We start from the raw sequence: 19,971 nt of genomic DNA on the forward strand, positions 1-19,971 counted from the left end.
TTTTTTTTTTTTTTTTTGCGGATCCAAAAAACGGACAAGAATAGGACATTCTCTATATTTTTTGCGGGGCTACGGAACAGACATACAGATGCGGACAGAGATCAATGGGTCCCTAATAGAACCTTTACAACCTATCCTTGTCTGTAATGCGGTCAATAATAGGACAATATTTTTTTGCGGAACGGACAAACGGAATGCACATGGATTAACTTCCGTTTTTTTGTTTTTTTTCCTGACCCATTGAAATGAATGGTTCTGCATACGGTCCGCAAAAGAAACAGAACGGACACGGAAAGAAAATATGTTTCAGTGATTTTAGAGGGATTTTTGGGAAGTTCGATATTGATGACCTATCAATATCAGATTGGTAGGGGTCCTGCTCCCGGCAACTTGGGCGAGCGCAGCGGACTCCTCGCAGCTAACCTAGCACATCTCCATAAACTGGATAGTGGCTGTGCTTGGTATTGTAGCTCAGTCTGAGCTGCACATAGGCCACATGACCGATGACGTCACTCGCCTAGGATGAAGTGGAGCACCATGGCCTCTTCATTTAGCTGATCAGCGGGGGTGCTGGGAGTCGGACCACCACCGATCTGATATTGATGACCTATCTTGAGGATACGTCATCAACACTTTACTCCCGGAAAAAACAACAACTTTAAAGCTCATTATTAGGTTTATAAAACATTTTTAACCTTTGAAATACCGCATTTTCTGACTTTGTAAAAGGTAACAATAAATTAAAAATGCAATGCATCCAGTTAGTATACTTTTTTGAATGTAGTCATAAGACCTCCTACAAGACCTGGAGCAGTTATAGTGGGAGGGTGGCATCAGTTGTACATTAAAGCTATTATCTGGGATTTTGATATTGATGGCCTACCCCCAGGATAGGTCATCAATATCAGATTGGCGGGGTCTGACACCCGCCACCCCCGCCAATCAGCTTACCAAGCACAGTGCTGTCTGTTGTATAGTGGCTGTGCTTGGTATTGCAGCTCAGCCCCATTCACGTGAATAGGACTGAGCTGCACCTAGGCCAGGTGACTGTGTACAGTGACATCCGTGGTCTACGAGAGCTGCAGCCTCTTTGAACGGCTGGTCGGCAGGGATGCCGGGAGTTGGACCCTTACCAATCAGATATTGATGACCTATCCTGGGGATAGGACATCGATATCAAAATCCCAGATAACCCCTTTAAAGGGACACTGACAGGCCCAATAAGCATATTTAGCTACATATATTACTGCACAGGTCTTCTAAAGTGTATTAAAATCATATAAGTATCCCCCTGTCCACCTTATAAATAAAGTAAACTGATGTTTTATAACCTGATGTAATCGCTCTTCTTTCTGCCCAAGGGGCGGCGTTTCAGAATTACTTGCAAATGGCATTTATCATGTAGAGAAAGTTAATACAAGGCACTTACTAATGTATTGTGATTGTCCATATTGGCTCCTTTGCTGGCAGGATTCATTTTTCTGTCACATTATACACTGCTCGTTTATGACCACCCTGCAATCCAGCAATGGTGGCCGTGCTTCCACACTACAGGAAAAAGCACCACCCTGCGTGAGCTCCTGTGGTCTCGGCCACCAGAGAAGCCTTAGTAGGTGCCTTGTATTAACTTTCTCTACATGATAAATGAGACAATCCCTTTAATGTCGCAAATGTAGCAGTGCCAGTTGCGCCTCACGGTAGTGTGTACTGGTGCTTGCATCCAAGAGGTTTGAATTTCTGCCAACTGGATTTAGTAGCATCCCATTGTGTTCTGGTAGCCCTAGCCTAAGAGTATATGGACCATATATACATTGGGGCACCACCCTCACACCTCGCCTGCAGGGCTACTGGAATTTCAGTTCCCCCATCACTTTTCTGCAGGTATTCTCTATTCTGTGAATGGACTAGTGACAGGTATAACAATGGTGTAGGTCTGTGGAAAGGAGTGGGGTGTGAATTGTTGTTGGAGGCTTGAAGCACTGCGTGTGCTTGTGGAGGCAGCATTCTAGTGTGCAGGGGTCTGGCAAGGCTGGGAGACGGCCTCCATGGAGGTCCTGACAAGATCAGCCTGCAGTTTGCTTTGCCGTCGTTATGGTAATGCATCAACCGCCCAGTGTCAGTGAGAGCTGTCAGACGAAACCCCGCCCTGTGACTGCGCCGCGTTCCATTTGCGGTCCACGTCCAGATATGCTTTTCTATTGGCTGCTGCTCGTCCCGCACTGGGATGATTGGCAGCTCTTCGGTCCTGTAGGAAGTGTCGCTTTGCGCCTGCGTGAGGCCTTGGAGCTCGAAGACAGAACACCCGGATATGAGGTGACCCGGAGACGCCCGCGGGTATGACAGGACACCCGAAGAAAAGTTGGGGGAGTTTGGGCCTTTGATGGTATCGGTGCGTAGAGCCTTTCTTGAAGACCTGGGACCCCTTACTGAAGGCCTGAGGCGCCGGGACGCGGACAAAGCCCGGGACGTCTCCCCCTGTGCCGCCATGGGTGAGTGCGCCAGTTATGTGCCCACCTCTGTGCAGTGCTGTAACATGGCCATCTGCGTGCATTACACTGTGCCCTGCAGAACGTTGCTCTACCCTGACCTGTGCCCTGCAGAACGTTGCACTACCCTGACCTGTGCCCTGCAGAACGTTGCACTACCCTGACCTGTGCCCTGCAGAACGTTGCACTACCCTGACCTGTGCCCTGCAGAACGTTGCACTACCCTGACCTGTGCCCTGCAGAACGTTGCACTACCCTGACCTGTGCCCTGCAGAACGTTGCACTACCCTGACCTGTGCCCTGCAGAACGTTGCACTACCCTGACCTGTGCTCTGCAGAACGTTGCTCTACCCTGACCTGTGCCCTGCAGAACGTTGCTCTACCCTGACCTGTGCCCTGCAGAACGTTGCTCTACCCTGACCTGTGCCCTGCAGAACGTTGCTCTACCCTGACCTGTGCCCTGCAGAACGTTGCTCTACCCTGACCTGTGCCCTGCAGAACGTTGCGCTGTGCCCTGCAGAGCAATGCGCTGTACCCTGAGCGGTGCCCTGCAGAGCAATGCGCTGTACCTTGAGCCGTGCCCTGCAGAGCAATGCGCTCTACCCTGACCTGTGCTCTGCAGAACATTGCAGTAATCTGACCTGTGCTCTGCAGAACATTCTAACCTGTGCCCTGCAGAAGGCTGCATTTCCCCATTCTGAGCCCTGAAAAAAATTGTGCTGCCACAAAATGTGCCCCTCGGAAGGTTGCACTTCCCCAAACCTGTGGTGACTGATGACGGCACTGGTTATGTCTGATACGTTGTAGACGACGGCACCGGTTATGGCTCTGATACGTTGGAGACTACGGCACCGGTTATGGTTCTGATACGTTGTAGACGACGGGACCGGTTATGTCTCTGATACGTTGTAGACGACGGCACCGGTTATGGCTCTGATACGTTGGAGACTACGGCACCGGTTATGGTTCTGATACGTTGTAGACGACGGGACCGGTTATGGCTCTGATACGTTGTAGACGACGGCACCGGTTATGGCTCTGATACGTTGGAGACTACGGCACCGGTTATGGCTCTGATACGTTGTAGACGACAGCACCGGTTATGGCTCTGATACGTTGTAGACGACGGCACCGGTTATGGTTCTGATACGTTGGAGAGGACGGCACCGGTTATGGCTCTGATACGTTGGAGAGGACGGCACCGGTTATGGCTCTGATACGTTGGAGACTACGGCACCGGTTATGGTTCTGATACGTTGTAGATGACGGCACCGGTTATGGCTCTGATACGTTGTAGAAGACGGCACCGGTTATGGCTCTGATACGTTGTAGACGACGGGACCGGTTATGGCTCTGATACGTTGTAGACGACAGCACCAGTTATGGCTCTGATATGTTGTAGACGACGGTACCGGTTATGGCTCTGATACGTTGTAGACGACGGCACCGGTTATGGCTCTGATACGTTGTAGACGACGGCACCGGTTATGGCTCTGATACGTTGTAGACGACGGCACCGGTTATGGCTCTGATACGTTGTAGACGACGGCATCGGTTATGGCTCTGATACGTTGTAGACGACGGCACCGGTTATGGCTCTGATACGTTGGAGACTACGGCACCGGTTATGGTTCTGATACGTTGTAGACGACGGGACCGGTTATGTCTCTGATACGTTGTAGACGACGGCACCGGTTATGGCTCTGATACGTTGGAGACTACGGCACCGGTTATGGTTCTGATACGTTGTAGACGACGGGACCGGTTATGGCTCTGATACGTTGTAGACGACGGCACCGGTTATGGCTCTGATACGTTGGAGACTACGGCACCGGTTATGGTTCTGATACGTTGGAGAGGACGGCACCGGTTATGGCTCTGATACGTTGGAGAGGACGGCACCGGTTATGGCTCTGATACGTTGGAGACTACGGCACCGGTTATGGTTCTGATACGTTGTAGATGACGGCACCGGTTATGGCTCTGATACGTTGTAGAAGACGGCACCGGTTATGGCTCTGATACGTTGTAGACGACGGCACCGGTTATGGCTCTGATACGTTGTAGACGACAGCACCGGTTATGGCTCTGATACGTTGTAGACGACGGCACCGGTTATGGTTCTGATACGTTGGAGAGGACGGCACCGGTTATGGCTCTGATACGTTGGAGACTACGGCACCGGTTATGGTTCTGATACGTTGTAGATGACGGCACCGGTTATGGCTCTGATACGTTGTAGAAGACGGCACCGGTTATGGCTCTGATACGTTGTAGACGACGGGACCGGTTATGGCTCTGATACGTTGTAGACGACAGCACCAGTTATGGCTCTGATATGTTGTAGACGACGGTACCGGTTATGGCTCTGATACGTTGTAGACGACGGCACCGGTTATGGCTCTGATACGTTGTAGACGACGGCACCGGTTATGGCTCTGATACGTTGTAGACGACGGCACCGGTTATGGCTCTGATACGTTGTAGACGACGGCACCGGTTATGGCTCTGATACGTTGTAGACGACGGCATCGGTTATGGCTCTGATACGTTGTAGACGACGGCACCGGTTATGGCTCTGATACGTTGTAGACGACGGCACCGGTTATGGCTCTGATACGTTGGAGACAACGGCACCGGTTATGGCTCTGATACGTTGTTGATGACGGCACCGGTTATGGCTCTGATACGTTGTAGATGACGGCACCGGTTATGGCTCTGATACGTTGTAGATGACGGCACCGGTTATGGCTCTGATACGTTGTAGATGACGGCACCGGTTATGGCTCTGATACGTTGTAGATGACGGCACCGGTTATGGTTCTGATACGTTGTAGATGACGGCACCGGTTATGGCGCTGATACGTTTGAGACGACGGCACCGGTTATGGCTCTGATACGTTGGAGACGACGGCACCGGTTATGGCTCTGATACGTTGTAGATGACGGCACCGGTTATGGCTTTGATACGTTGTAGACGACGGCACCGGTTACGGCTCTGATACGTCGGAGATGACGGCACCGGTTATGGCTCCGATATGTTGGAGACTACGGCACCGGTTATGGCTCCGATACGTTGGAGATGACGGCACCGGTTATGGCTCTGATACGTCGGAGATAACGGCACCTTGGCTTTGTATCTTCTCTTGCTCTTGTCGCCTCCTTTCCTTGATGTTGTGTGACCAATGTATGACATTCTTCAGTCTTTAGCTGCTTGTATAGAAAAACCTGACGCCACGTTGGCTTGGTTGATGTACTATTTCTTTCACCTTTTCCTTTTTATAGCCACAGGTATCGATACTAGCTTATCTGATTTTGGATGTCTCCAGTCTGTGGCTGTCTAGCCTTTCCAATCCTCCGATTTTAAATCCACATCATGTCAATTTCAGCTACGGATTTTTATCTCCAACATAGCTTTTTCCAATGCAGATGATGAAACCCGCAGCAAAATCTAAAACAAATGCGCTACAGAATTTCCTCTGCGGAATCGTGGGAAAATCCACTCTGCGTGGCCGTAGCCTAAGGCCTCATGCGCATGATAGTATTTTTCATCTGTGCGCTATCCGCATTTTATGTGGTTAACACACTGACCCGTTCATTTCATGTGGATCCATGTGGCCATTCAGGAAATTAGAGCAGATGACCTATTCTGGTCCACGTTGCGGATGAAAATAGCCATTTCTATCGACGGGAGTGAGAAAGATGCAGAATACACATGGAAGTTATATGTAGTTTGTGGACTTAAATACAGACCTGGTCGCGTGCATGAAGCCTAACAGCGCAGTGACGGTATGGGCTCCGGAGCTGACACTCGTGTGTGCCGGGTGGTTTACACAGCTGACACCCTTCTCTGATTTTAACCCCTTAGATGCCACGGTCTGTACTGACCCCGACATGAAAGTGGTTAGAGATGGGGCTCCCTCTTTCACCCCATGGACCCCAGATGTGATCGGGGGTGTTGATGGGTTACTATGGTAGCCACTAACAATAGGGGCCGACCATGTATGGCTGCTTATCATAAGACCTCTTGTCAGATATAATACACTGCAGTGCAGAAATATGGTGTCATTACAAAAATAAAAAGTGCTTTGAAAACTATTGCAAAAACTTCTGTTTTTGGATTTCATGAAATAAATTTAAAAAAACAATGGCAACGTTTTTGTTATTACACTTCCTGAAAAATGCAATAATAAGTCATCAAAAACTTAATGTACCTAAAAATAGCTCCAATGAAAACAAAATCTTGTCCTGCAAAAATGAAGCCGTCCTACAACACAGGTAATGTAAAAGTAAAGATGTAATAGGTATTTGAATAGAGCAACACCAAAGCAAAAGTGCTGATCAGAATGCTGAGTGCTGATCATATCACTAATCAAGCATGGTGAATGCCATAAAAACAAGCCCCCCCCCCCCCCTCCGAAATGGCAGAATTGCTGTCTGTTGTTATTTTACTTTCCTGCTATTCCCCCCCCCCCCCCCAAACAATTAAATGTATATATTATATTGTACCCCAAAATGCCACACAAAAAAAACAAGCCCTCCTATAGCAATGTCAAGGGCAAAATAAATTTTTTTTTAGTTTTTGAAATGCAGAGATGAAAATAGAATTGACCATGTCCTTAAGGTGTTAGTAGCAGGTAATTCATAACCTTCTCTGCACTGGTCCAAAATCACAAACCACAAAACATGCTGAACAGGGCACTCTGTGGCCTACGTGCAAAATCCAATATCTTTTCTATGGGAGATTTTAAAAATTGTGGTTAATACTAGTTGTAGGTAAGTGATCATTCCTGGTTTGTTACGTGTCGTGACCATACTTCATGGGATTTTTTTTTCTCCATACAGATGAGCAGGAAGCTCTCAAGTCCATTATGAAGGACCTGGTCGCCCTTCAGATGGGAAGGCGACATCGAACTACCGGAATCGAGGGTGTGAAAACGAAGACATGCAGCCTCCCCAATAAACAGGTCAGTTTCCTCAGTCAGTACTGATGGCTGAATGGTATGATACTTAAAGGGGTTGTAGGATAAGTGACAGCAACACCTTTAAGGACCCCATACACATTAGTGTATTTGTGGTTAATGCCGCTGAGAACGGTGGGTTTGGCCGACAGTCGGTCTATGGAAAACTCCAGAAGTTTTGGGAAAGTTTCGGTCAAACTCAGTATTTTTGATCGCTCCGTTTGTTCTCCCAGGAGCAAAGCTGCCTCCAGAAGTGGCAGCGGCTTTTCCTTTCTTCCGATCAATACACGCTTAATGGATTCTACCCCTCTTATGTTTATTGTATGGGTATTACAAGACAATGGCATATGGTTGTAATCGAGTGTCCTTTTTAGGGTGTGGAAGGGAGTGTTGTACTCTCATTGTGAAATCTCTTAGTAGGACGTTGTTTCATTACTGGGTGCCAATGGGGCTATTGTACATCCTGCAGAAGTGCCAAGAAGGAGGTTCCATTTTGAGATTAATGCTTCATGCTCAGGAGGTGATCGCTTTGAAGCCCAGAGATGGTTTACTTCAAAAGGAACTGGCCTCTCTCATCCAGCGCTTGGAGTATTCCTTGGCAGGCATGCAGATGAATTGACGTCTGTGTAGTTCAAGAATGGCTTGAGTCCTCCAGAACAGAAGGGACTCTCTTTGAGAAGCTCTCTGCTCTTTCTTGTAGAGGTTGTCACAAGCAGGAGACCCCCTGTACGATGGCCAAATGGTCTAATAGAGCATATGGACAGGGATCGTTTTTGTGAGACAGTCCACTAAAACCCCAGAGCCCCAGAGTCACATTAAAATTGGAAAGGCCTCAGAATTTTTTTATTTTATTTAGATTTTGAATTTGTCTGAAGTAAATATAGTTGGCCCACAACTCGAGACACAAGTGCATTTTTAACCTCTTGGTGACATTAGGTTTAGTCTTAAGCTTGAGATCACAACCAGCTTAAGGAGGGAGGACTGCTTTAACGCTTTATATTTTAGGCTGGTATTGCTTGAAATTGGCAATCAAAGCTTTAAAACAAGACCAGAATCACAGCATTATCTCCACTACATTGGGAGATATAGCTGTTAGAAATCGGGTTGGGAGTGATAGCAGCTAAAAGTGAAAGCAGGTTTCAGCTGCCTTCACTTCAGACCCGATGTCTAACAGCTATATCTCTTGTTGTAGAGGACATAGTGATGATGTGATTCTGGTCTTGTTTTCAAATAAGACCAGGCCCATATCTCTAGCTGCTACCAATCCTATCTAGAGTTGCATCGGGTATCCAAGTATCGATACTCAATCGATAATTTTAGACCCGGATCGATACGGTACCAGGTCTTACTATTTAACGATTTTAGGCTGCGCAGCCTAGTATGCGTTAGGGAACATGGCACGCGCCGCTCTCAGCGCACGCCATGTTCTCTTCACCAGCACAGCCCCTGTGCCGCTGCTGCTGCCACCAATAGGGAGATAGCAGGGAGGAGGAGGGGAGGGACTGTGTCCACTGCACCACCAATGAATGTAAAACACAATTCAAGTATAGGCAGCGGGTACCGAGGGCGGTATCACATACCCGGCCTCAATAACAGGGCATGTGACCCGCTGAACCACGGCAATTATCCCCTCAGGTGCGGCAATATTCCAGTTTTCAAACCAGCACCTGGATCTGAGTAGTTTTGTAATTGCATGTAATTAATTAAAAATTTTGTATAGCTACTGAGTTAGGCTACATGCACACGACCCTATGTGTTTTGCGGATCTATTGTAACAATGCCTAAAACGGACAAGAATAGGACATGTTATTTTTTTTTTTGCGGGGCTACGGAACGGACATACTGATGCAGACAGCACACGGTGTGCTGTCTGCAATTTTTGTGGACACATTGAAATGAATGGGTCTGCATCCTATCCGCAAAAAAAAATAGAACTGACATGGAAACAAACAACGCTCGTGTGCATTTAGCCTTATTCAGTAAAACGTATCTTTATAGCACCACTTAGTTTCTTATTTCTTTGACCTGCTCACTGAGATGGCCGCACATGCTCAGTTTCATCCTTCAACTGCCTCCTGAGCTGTGATAGGCAGAGCATGGACACGCCCTCTTAGCTGCAACACAAAAGACACTCCCCTTGAGCTGTCAGCTTAATATAAATCTAGTAGAGCAATGAATGGGGAGATCTCTGGATCCATGTGAGGTACAGGGCTGGTTCTAGTTATGTTAGAAAGAGATTGTTGTGTACTATATGACGTCTGATATAATTTTTTTGCATTGGTTATGGGATAACCCTTTTTAGTACTTTTCTCAAAGCCCCAGCTAAGCTTGGGCAAAACTGTTAGGGTGCTGCCACATGTTCAGGTTATTGATGCAAGTCAAAATCAGGTGTGGATCATAAAAGGGGAGAAAGTATAAAGGACGGGTACTGCCGTAACTGTTTATTTGAATCCACTCCTGGTTTTGGCTTGAAAAACTGCGTCAAAGAACTTGAAAGTGTGGCAACACCATTAACTGGTTAATAGAGCATCACATGTGGATTGCCCGATCTGGCCATAGACTTTTAAAGCAATTTCACCTAATACAATGACCATAGCAGAACTTGTTCAGCAAAGGGGTGTATACTGTACCTAGTATTGCTGTTCAGCTTCATTTGGAAGATAAGGCTGAGCTGCAATCCCGCACACAACCAGTGCACAGATGGGGAATTGTTGTATTTAAAAAAAAAAAACAGCCATGGATTTTCTAATCTTGTACAGTCGTTTGGGCTAATAAACCCACTCAAGACCCCTCTTTATTGCCAGAGCTTAGAGCGGCCACTGTGTAATACTACATTGCTCCTGTAGTGGCCGCTGCAGTGTGGTAATCTGCAGCTTCCCTTGGTGAGTGGCTGATTACTGGGGGTCTCTGCAGCTAGACCCATGTTGGGGTGGCGGACAGGAGGTTGTGATGGCTTTCATTTGTGACGACTCTAAAATACAGAGATGTGTTGTACTTGTCAGTAATTGTATGTGTTTTCATTATAGAATGATGTGAGGATAAAGTTTGAACACAATGGCGAGAGGCGGTGAGTGAAATTCTTCTCTTTATTATTATTATTATTATTATTATTATTATTATTATTACAGAAATGCCGCAGATTTTCACAGTTTTGCTGTTTAGGGTATAGGGGTGAAATAGGCAGTGAGCCAGCAGTAAAATCTGCATGAGATATCAATGGTGGAAATATTCCGCCACATATAGCCCTACCCTAAGATGTTCAATGCTGCGTAATTTTTATTTTTTTTAGCAGTTTTCCAAAATTTCTGCAAAAATCTTGGCATGAGTATTACGTATGAGTGAGAAATTCTGGGTTTTAGCTGATGGCTTGATACAATCTCTGTCCTGCGTGCCAGACTGATAGCACTGACATACACTGATGCATTGTATTGATCTGCAGGACTTATTCAGGAGATTTTTACTCACATATCTGGAGGACGGGCTTTCCTTTCAGTAGCTCATCCATCCCCTGCATCTCCTAGGATGCATTGTTAACTCCTTCCTCCCCTGCATAGAAAACAGCCCCTCCCATACAGTCCCAGAGATACATGTGGTACGTAATGCCCCCAGAACCGCCTTCTCCACTGTCTGGAGACAGATACAGCTACATATTTCTATGAAATTAGAATTTGGGATGAATGAATGAAAGCTGTCTGGACCTCTTCATCTGCTTCTCTGTGAGATCACTACACCAGCACTGAGGGGAGGAGAACAGGGAAACTACTGAGCTTGTTGGTCCACTGCTGAACACAAAAGAAAGTGGACCAGAAAGGTAAACAGCAGGGGGCGCTAGCAGAGAGGAAAATGTAATGGGGGAGATTTATCATAGCTGCCCATAGCAACCAGTCGGGTCCCACCTTTCATGTTTCAGAGCTCCTTTGAAAATTGAAAGGTGGAATCTGATTGGTTGCTGTGGGCAATTAAGGCCTTTTTACGGAAAACCGCTGCATGGAGTGGTATTTGTCCGGCCGCTCCTCGGCATATACGCTGGGTTGCGGATAGATCTCCGATGGTCCCCGTTATAGTGAATGGAGCCAGACGGTATCTTGGCAGTGCACGGTGGCACCCGGTATTCATGGATCTGCGTACCGCAAATGTGAAACAAGCCTATGCCAGTTTTCCTTTGCACCGGTTTTAAGAAATCTCACCATACATAAAAAAACTTTTTACAGTATTTTATTGCACGTGTATTGCAGTAATACTTAATTTGAAATGCCCTTTTCGTTGCATGGTGCTACTTTTTGTGGGATAACTCCTTTTAATGATAGTAATGGAGCTGAGCTGTGATACCAAGCACAGCCGCTATACAATGTACGGCACTGTGTTTGGTAGACTGCTGCGAGCGCCAGTGCCTTCTCAAACAGCTGATAACTGGGGGTCCCTGATGTTGGACCCTCACTGAGCAGATACTGATGACCTATCCTGAGGCTGAAAACTTGTCATTTGGCATAAATAATCAGGGCAGGTTTTCAGTCTTCAATAAATTTTTCTGTTTACACACACAAGCATAGATCATAAAAATGGTGAGAAATTGGATCCAAAAGTACATTTTCACTATACAATAATTAAAGGGAACCTGTCACCGGGATTTTGTGTATAGAGCTGAGGACATAGGTTGCTAGATGGCCGCTAGCACATCCGCAATACCCAGTCCCCATAGCTCTGTGTGCTTTTATTGTGTAAAAAAAACGATTTGATAGATATGCAAATAACCAGAGATGAGTCCAGCGTGAAGGAGCCCAGCACCGCATCCTCCGAATCTCCTCCTTGCTCCCCGACGTCAGAAAGCTAGAGCGCCGTAATCTCGCGATGCGCAAGCGCAGTTCGTTCCCTGAGGCTGATGCCAGCACAGGGAAGGAACACTGACGACAGTGCACATGCGCTAGCTCGCGCATCGCGAGATTACGGCGCTCTAGCTTTCTGACGTCGGGGAGCAAGGAGGAGATTCTGAGGATCCGGTGCGGTGCTGGGCTCCTTCACGCTGGACTCATCTCACGTACAGGACACATCTCAGGTTAATTTGCATATTTATCAAATCGGGTTTTTTTACACAATAAAAGCACACAGAGCTATGGGGACTGGGTATTGCGGATGTGCTAGCAGCCCATGTCCTCAGCTCTATACACAAAATCCTGGTGACAGGTTCCCTTTAAGTTGTGTTCTTCAAAAATCAGCCAACCCTTTGACCTCTTAACACATAATGCCGTACGGCATTATGTACCCACATTTGTATGGAGCGGGTTGCTGCGGTGAGCCCACTCTATACATGGCGGGTGCTGGCTGTATAATAATAGAATATTAGGGTGAATGGGACAAGGGGCCAAAAGACCCAAGGTTCTAGCCCCCGAAGGAAGCCTTCTTCACTTCAGCTCCGCCTCCGCAATCCTCCCGTCCCTCTGCCAGGTCCCGCGCGTGCGCACGCGCGGGACCTGGCAGAGGGACGGGAGGATTGCGTAGGCGGAGCTTAGGAAGGTGGCACTGTAGAAAGGGAGGGCGGCGATTAAGACAGGGAAGGCGGCGCTGGGAACCAGACGGCGATGGGTGCGGCCGGGCACCCTGTATTAAATGACGTCCCCTTGGGCACCTTAGGTAGGTGATTGACAGGTTATAAAAACCATTTTTTTGGGCTAATAGAGCCACAAGCAGGTTTAATAAGGCCAGCTTAGGATTCATGTTATTAGTACGGACATGGGCATATGTTTAGGTTGTAGGGGATAAATCTCATGACAGAATCCCTTTATGGGTAAAGTTGTGAGGGGATAAATAATAAAATATCAGGCAGTTGCTCTGTTCTGCAGTATATTTGTGTAACATCACTAAGATACACTGTACTGTGACTACTGCAGGGCCTGAGAGGGCAGAGCATGACAAAAGGATTTTAAAGGGGTTCAGCTCTAAACCCAGACATAACCCATTCTTCACTCATTTAGTAATGTGAAGCATTGGAGCATTTCTTGCTCCGATGCTCCCCCAAGGGCAAGTGCGGAGACATCTGCATAGCAGTGATCTCGGTGACGTTAACATTTGTGCCGATGACGTCACCGGGGTCACTGCTATGCAGAAGTCGTGGCCTAGCATAGTGAGAGCCTGGTATGTCACCAGTGATAAAGAAAAATCCCTTATCCTGCTCTGATGCTCCACTCATACATGGTAAATGAACGATGATGAGGTTATGTGCAGGTTAAGCTCTAAACCCTGAAACCCCTTTAATTTTGTTGCTAGTTGAGCTTCTGTCATACTCCTACCCCCCAGGCCCCATACTAGACAAAACACAATGGGGCAGATTTATTATTACTATGTTAAATTTAGACTTTTTTTTTTTTTTTTAGGCCTAGACTAGGTGCACCAAATTTATCACAGTGGTCCATGCTCTAGAATACAGTCAGGTCCATAAATATTGGGACATTGACACAATTCTAACATTTTTTGCTCTATACACCACCACAATGGATTTGAAATGAAACAAACAAGATGTGCTTTAACTGCAGACTGCCAGCTTTAATTTGAGGGTATTTACATCCAAATCAGGTGAACGGTGTAGGAATTACAACAGTTTGCATATGTGCCTCCCACTTGTTAAGGGGCCAAAAGTAATGGGACAAGTGGCTTCTCAGATGTTCCATGGCCGGGTGTGTGTTATTCCCTCATTATCCCAATTACAATGAGCAGATAAAAGGTCCAGAGTTCATTTCAAGTGTGCTATTTGCATTTGGAATCTGTTGCTGTCAACTCTCAAGATGAGATCCAAAGAGCTGTCACTATCAGTGAAGCAAGCCATCATTAGGCTGAAAAAACAAAACAAACCCATCAGACAGATAGCAAAAACATTAGGCGTGGCCAAAACAACTGTTTGGAACATTCTTAAAAAGAAGGAACGCACCGGTGAGCTCAGCAACACCAAAAGACCCGAAAGACCACGGAAAGCAACTGTGGTGGATGACCGAAGAATTCTTTCCCTGGTGAAGAAAACACCCTTCACAACAGTTGGCCAGATCAAGAATACTCTCCAGGAGGTAGGTGTATGTGTGTCAAAGTCAACAATCAAGAGAAGACTTCACCAGAGTGAATACAGAGGGTTCACCTCAAGATGTAAACCATTGGTGAGCCTCAAAAACAGGAAGGCCAGATTAGAGTTTGCCAAACGACATCTAAAAAAGCCTTCACAGTTCTGGAACAACATCCTATGGACAGATGAGACCAAGATCAACTTGTACCAGAGTGATGGGAAGAGAAGAGTATGGAGAAGTTAAGAAACTGCTCATGATCCTAAGCATACCACCTCATCAGTGAAGCATGGTGGTGGTAGTGTCATGGCGTGGGAATGTATGGCTGCCAATGGAACTGGTTCTCTTGTATTTATTGATGATGTGACTGCTGACAAAAGCAGCAGGATGAATTCGGAAGTGTTTCGGGCAATATTATCTGCTCATATTCAGCCAAATGCTTCAGAACTCATTGGACGGCGCTTCACAGTGCAGATGGACAATGACCCAAAGCATACTGTAAAAGCAACCAAAGAGTTTAAGGGAAAGAAGTGGAATGTTATGCAATGGCCCAGTCAACCACCTGGCCTGAATCCGATTGAGCATGCATTTCACTTGCTGAAGACAAAACTGAAGGGAAAATGCCCCAAGAACAAGCAGGAACTGAAGACAGTTGCAGTAGAGGCCTGGCAGAGCATCACCAGGGATAAAACCCAGTGTCTGGTGATGTCTATGCGTTCCAGATTTCAGGCTGTAATTTACTGCAAAGGATTTGCAACCAAGTATTAAAAAGTGAAAGTTAGATTTATGATAATTGTTCAGTCCCATTACTTTTGGTCCCTTAACAAGTGGGAGGCACATATGCAAACTGTTGTAATTCCTACACCGTTCACCTGATTTGGATGTAAATACCCTCAAATTAAAGCTGGCAGTCTGCAGTTAAAGCACATATTGTTCGTTTCATTTCAAATCCATTGTGGTGGTGTATAGAGACAAAAATGTTAGAATTCTGTGGATGTCCCAATATTTATGGACCTGACTAAGTTTAGTGCATCTTTACCGACTTTTGTTCAGCTTTATACTACCTCATGGTTGGCTTTAGACCATGGGTGCACACCCTTTTTTGGTCTGGGGGCTGCATTGTCACATCACTCTATTTCAAGGGGCCGCAAAAAAAAAAAAAAAGGTTAATCAGCGCTTGTCATTGCTTCGTCATTCAGTTCTCTTGATTATCGGTAGCACATTCCTGATTACATGGTGAGATGTGCTGACGATAATCATACATCTTTCATCCTGATAAAATATGCAAATCAGCCGAGTGATTATCAGCGGCACGATTATACCGGCCAGATATCAGGAATGAGCGTATCCCAATATTGTTCCCAGTAATTGTCCTGAATATCGTGCCGTGTAACAGGGGCTCAGAGACTTCCTGGTAAAAAAATTATTTTTAACACATTCCTGCATCGTGGGCCTCAAACAGAAGATTCATACTCTCCTGCCGCTCCCGCTGTCTCCATCTTCTGGTTCCGGCGCTGTTTACATCCGGTTGGATATGGGCATAGTCACTTGTACCTCTCCAGCCAATGACTGGCTTCAGCGGTGATGTGGCCACAAGCAGTGTTTGGCCGCTGAAACTGGAGAGGCGCTCTGGGACCAGCAGATGGAGACAACAAGGTCGGCATGGAGCAGGAAACTATGAATCTTCGGTTTCAGGGACCATGCTGCAGAAACTTGTTAAAAATCATCTTTACTGGAAAACCTAAGTGATGACATTTCCTTCCTGCCTCCTATTCACAAATGAGCGCTTTCCTTCACTGCAGAGAACGGCACTCACTGGTTCTTACCACCTTCTGCACCCCCAGATATACTGTAGGGGCCCTGCAGTACCCAGTAAGCACTTTACCTGAGGGCTCACACACACGGCCATTGTTTTGGTCCGTATCTGATTCAGCTTCTTTTTTTTTGCAGCTCGGATGCGGACCTATACACTTCAGTGTGCTGTCCGCATCCATTACTACTTTCCGCAAAATGCAGAACACATGTGGCTGGTATCCGTGTTTTGCGGACCGCAAAACACTGCACGGTCGTATGTATAGAGCCCTATTAGTGGAGAATGCACTTATTGGTTAACCCGTTAATGACCAGGCCTGAAAAGGCCTTAAAGAGGACCTTTCATGGGTCCAGACATTATGAAATAAGTAGGGGGTTGTGTAGGGCATAGTGCAGACATGTAAGATCACTTAGAAAATATAAAATAATGTGACGCACAGGATGAGCCTGAGATCAAAAGAGGTGCTCTCAGTAGAGTAGATTCACCCAATCTATTCAGTAAAGTGACAATGTGAACAAAAAGTACACTGGGCACTCTCAGATATCGCGACCAATATTGAATTTATTATATATAATAATGAAAATAAGTGCTACCCTATGATGAAGGGTACTGGGCACAGTTAAAAATCACAAGAAAAGTCAAGGACATAAATAATCATCACAATAACAATAAAATCGATAAAATATTCGATAAAGAATCGCTAAGTAAATTCGCTAAATAGAATGCCTATATTAGTTTTTGAACTGTATCAGCATTCAATAGCAGCATTCATAGGTGTAAAATATGTAACGTTCGAATCGGAAAGATCGATAGTATTCGATCCAAACTTTAGAACATGAAGATAAAAGTCAAAATCCCATATGAATCACTTTGGAAGAACAAGGTCAGTCACTTGGAACTCAAATACAGCTTATAATAAGCTATTCGCCCAAAGATTGTCCTAGCGGCGTCCCGCTATACTGGATTCTCAGCGGCATCCGCTGAAACACTTAGCTGTGTGTTCCCAACACACATAAGCCGGCATACAAAAATCGAACAGTCTTACCAATCGATGAAACTAATGCCCATACGTTGCTCTAGACGTTGGTCTTTCGATACAATCGACCGTAGTCTTACGAGTTATACGAATTTCTTCCGTCTAGATCCCCACGACGGCGGCTTGTTTGCACATGGACCTCGATAGTTGTGCACAATCTTTACTTCGACAAGCTTTAAATCACCTACTGCGCGGCAGACGGTATTGGACGGGCAATTTCTTATATTAATATACTGTTACAGTGGTCTGAGGAAGGGGTTATCTAATACCCCGAAACGCGTCTGGTTCAAACCCCCCCCAAAGGATCACTTGCCAAGTGTAATGGAATATTAATATAAGAAATTGCCCGTCCAATACCGTCTGCCGCGCAGTTGGTGATTTAAAGCTTGTCGAAGTAAAGATTGTGCACAACTATCGAGGTCCACGTGCAAACAAGCCGCCGGCGTGGGGATCTAGACAGAAGAAATTCGTATAACTCGTAAGACTACGGTCGATTGTATCGAAAGACCAACGTCTAGAGCAACGTATGGGCATTCGTTTCATCGAATGGTAAGACTGTTTGATTTTTGTATGCCGGCTTATGTGTGTTGGGAACACACAGCTAAGTGTTTCAGCGGGATGCCGCTGAGAATCCAGTATAGCGGGATGCCGCTAGGACAATCTTTGGGCGAATAGCCTATTATAAGCTGTATTTGAGTTCCAAGTGATTAACCTTGTTCTTCCAAAGTGATTCATATGGGATTTAGACTTTTATCTTCATGTTCTAAAGTTTGGATTGAATACTATCGATCTTTCCGATTCGAATATTACATATTTTACACCTATGAATGCTGATACAGTTAGAAAACTAATTTAGGCATTTTATTTAGCGATTCTTTATCGAATATTTTATCGATTTTATTGTTATTGTGATGATTGTTTATGTCCTCCCACTTTTCTTGATTTTTAACTGTGCCCAGTAACCTTCATCATAGGGTAGCACTTATTTTCATTATTATATATAATAAATTCAATATTGGTCGCGATATCTGAGAGTGCCCAGTGTACTTTTTGTTCACAATGTAAGATCACTTACTAGCTTATCTGTCCGGCGCTCTGTTCCCCCACTGTGCCCCCCTTTTATTTTTCCCGCCTGGTATGAAAATGAATATCATCGGTACAGGGAGGAGGCGACGCCAGGGTTTCTCAGTGGGCATCTCCTTCTCCCTGGCTGTAGCACTGTCCAATCACAGCGGAGATCGTCACAGCCAGGGAGAAAAAAAGCTTACCTTCTCCCTGGCTCTCCTCCTCCCACTCTACTGCTCTGCAGACTGTTCTTCCTGATTTTCTCAGAGATCCATCAGAGAGCTGCTCTGTTGGCTTGATCTGTAGACCTTATGTGTGCTTTTCCAGGCCTCTTGCACACGACTGTAGTTTTGGTCCGCGTCTGATCTGCATTTTTTGCGTACGGAAACATCTATTATTTTCTATGGGACCGGAAAAAATGCGCCATCCACACGGCTGGTATCCATGTGCATGAGACCTAACGCTGATAAGAATTTTGCCATAGCTCTGTCAGCTCCAAAACATCCTCAACCAAACTAGAGTAGTCTGTCAGCTCCGAACCCCCCCCCCCCCTCCAAACTAGAGTAAGTGGGTAAGTGGTGTATAGTATAAGTAGTGCTCCCACAAACCAGCAGTACAATGCATTGAGAGGACTTTTCCTTGAGTCCTCTCCAGTATGTGCATGAGCTCAGGAGTCCTCTCAGTGCACTCTACTGCTGCTTTGTGGGAGTACAGCATCAAAATACAAGCGAGTATGAAGATAAAAAGGACATAATTGGACTCTGCACCACTTACACTATTAACCACTTATCTAGTTTGGGGGGTGTTTCGGAGCTGCCAAACTCCCTTTAAATGAGTGTTTAAAAATTGGAAAATTCTTAATAAAGACCAATTGGAAATGTTTTTAGTCCAAGATAAGTAGAATGCAGTAATAAAAATGCCCCTAAAGGTGTACATAGCCTTTAGGGCTCATGCACATGACCGTATGTATTTTGCGGTCCGCAAAAAACACTAATGACGTTTGTGTGCATTCCGTATTTTGTGGAACGGAACAGCTGGCCCCTAATAGAACAGTACTATCCTTGTCCGTAATGCGGACAATAATAGGACATGTTCTATTTTTTTGCAGAATGGAAATACGGACATACGGAAACGGAATGCGCACGGAGTAACTTCCATTTTTTTTTTTTCAGACCCAATGAAATGAATGGTTCGGTATACGTCAGCAAAAAAACAACGGAACAGACACGGAAAGAAAATACGTTTGTGTGCATGAGCCCTAAAAGGGGTTCTCTGGAAATAATGACATGTTAGCAATTTCCAGCAGCCCGCCTCTATAAGCTGAGGATTTATACGTACCTGGTCTCCGGCGTGTCCGTGTTCCAGTCCCTGCAGTCTTTACATTGGCACAGCATGGGCATGGCTGGATAGGAGGATGTGACCAATGACTGGTCTGAGCGGGGCCAGTCATTGGCTACAGCGGAGCATGTGACCTTGCTCATGCTGTGCCAGATGTAAACATTGCGGACGCTGGAATATGGACACTCTGGCAGCAGCATGGAGGGGTGGGGAGCAGGTAAGTACGAAT

General features: G+C 46.0%; 1 protein-coding gene and 1 long non-coding RNA gene across 2 annotated transcripts in view; one reads left to right on the forward strand and one right to left on the reverse strand.

Annotated features, from left to right (window-relative positions):
- LOC121003277 lies at positions 1-19,516 on the reverse strand. Its single transcript, XR_005779452.1, has 2 exons — positions 19,456-19,516; positions 1-122 (listed from the first exon to the last, which is right to left on the reverse strand). It is a non-coding gene; the product is annotated as an uncharacterized LOC121003277 (long non-coding RNA).
- The window catches only part of MAP3K3 (mitogen-activated protein kinase kinase kinase 3), a 45,085-nt gene continuing 27,376 nt past the window's right edge, over positions 2,263-19,971 (forward strand). The window contains exons 1-3 of the mRNA XM_040434978.1: positions 2,263-2,489; positions 7,332-7,453; positions 10,474-10,514. Coding sequence (XP_040290912.1) covers positions 2,381-2,489; positions 7,332-7,453; positions 10,474-10,514 — 272 coding nt within the window. The 5' untranslated portion in view covers positions 2,263-2,380. The remainder of the gene's footprint in view (positions 2,490-7,331; positions 7,454-10,473; positions 10,515-19,971) is intronic.

This window comes from Bufo bufo, chromosome 6 (genome assembly GCF_905171765.1).
Source record: "Bufo bufo chromosome 6, aBufBuf1.1, whole genome shotgun sequence".
NCBI lineage: Eukaryota > Metazoa > Chordata > Amphibia > Anura > Bufonidae > Bufo > Bufo bufo.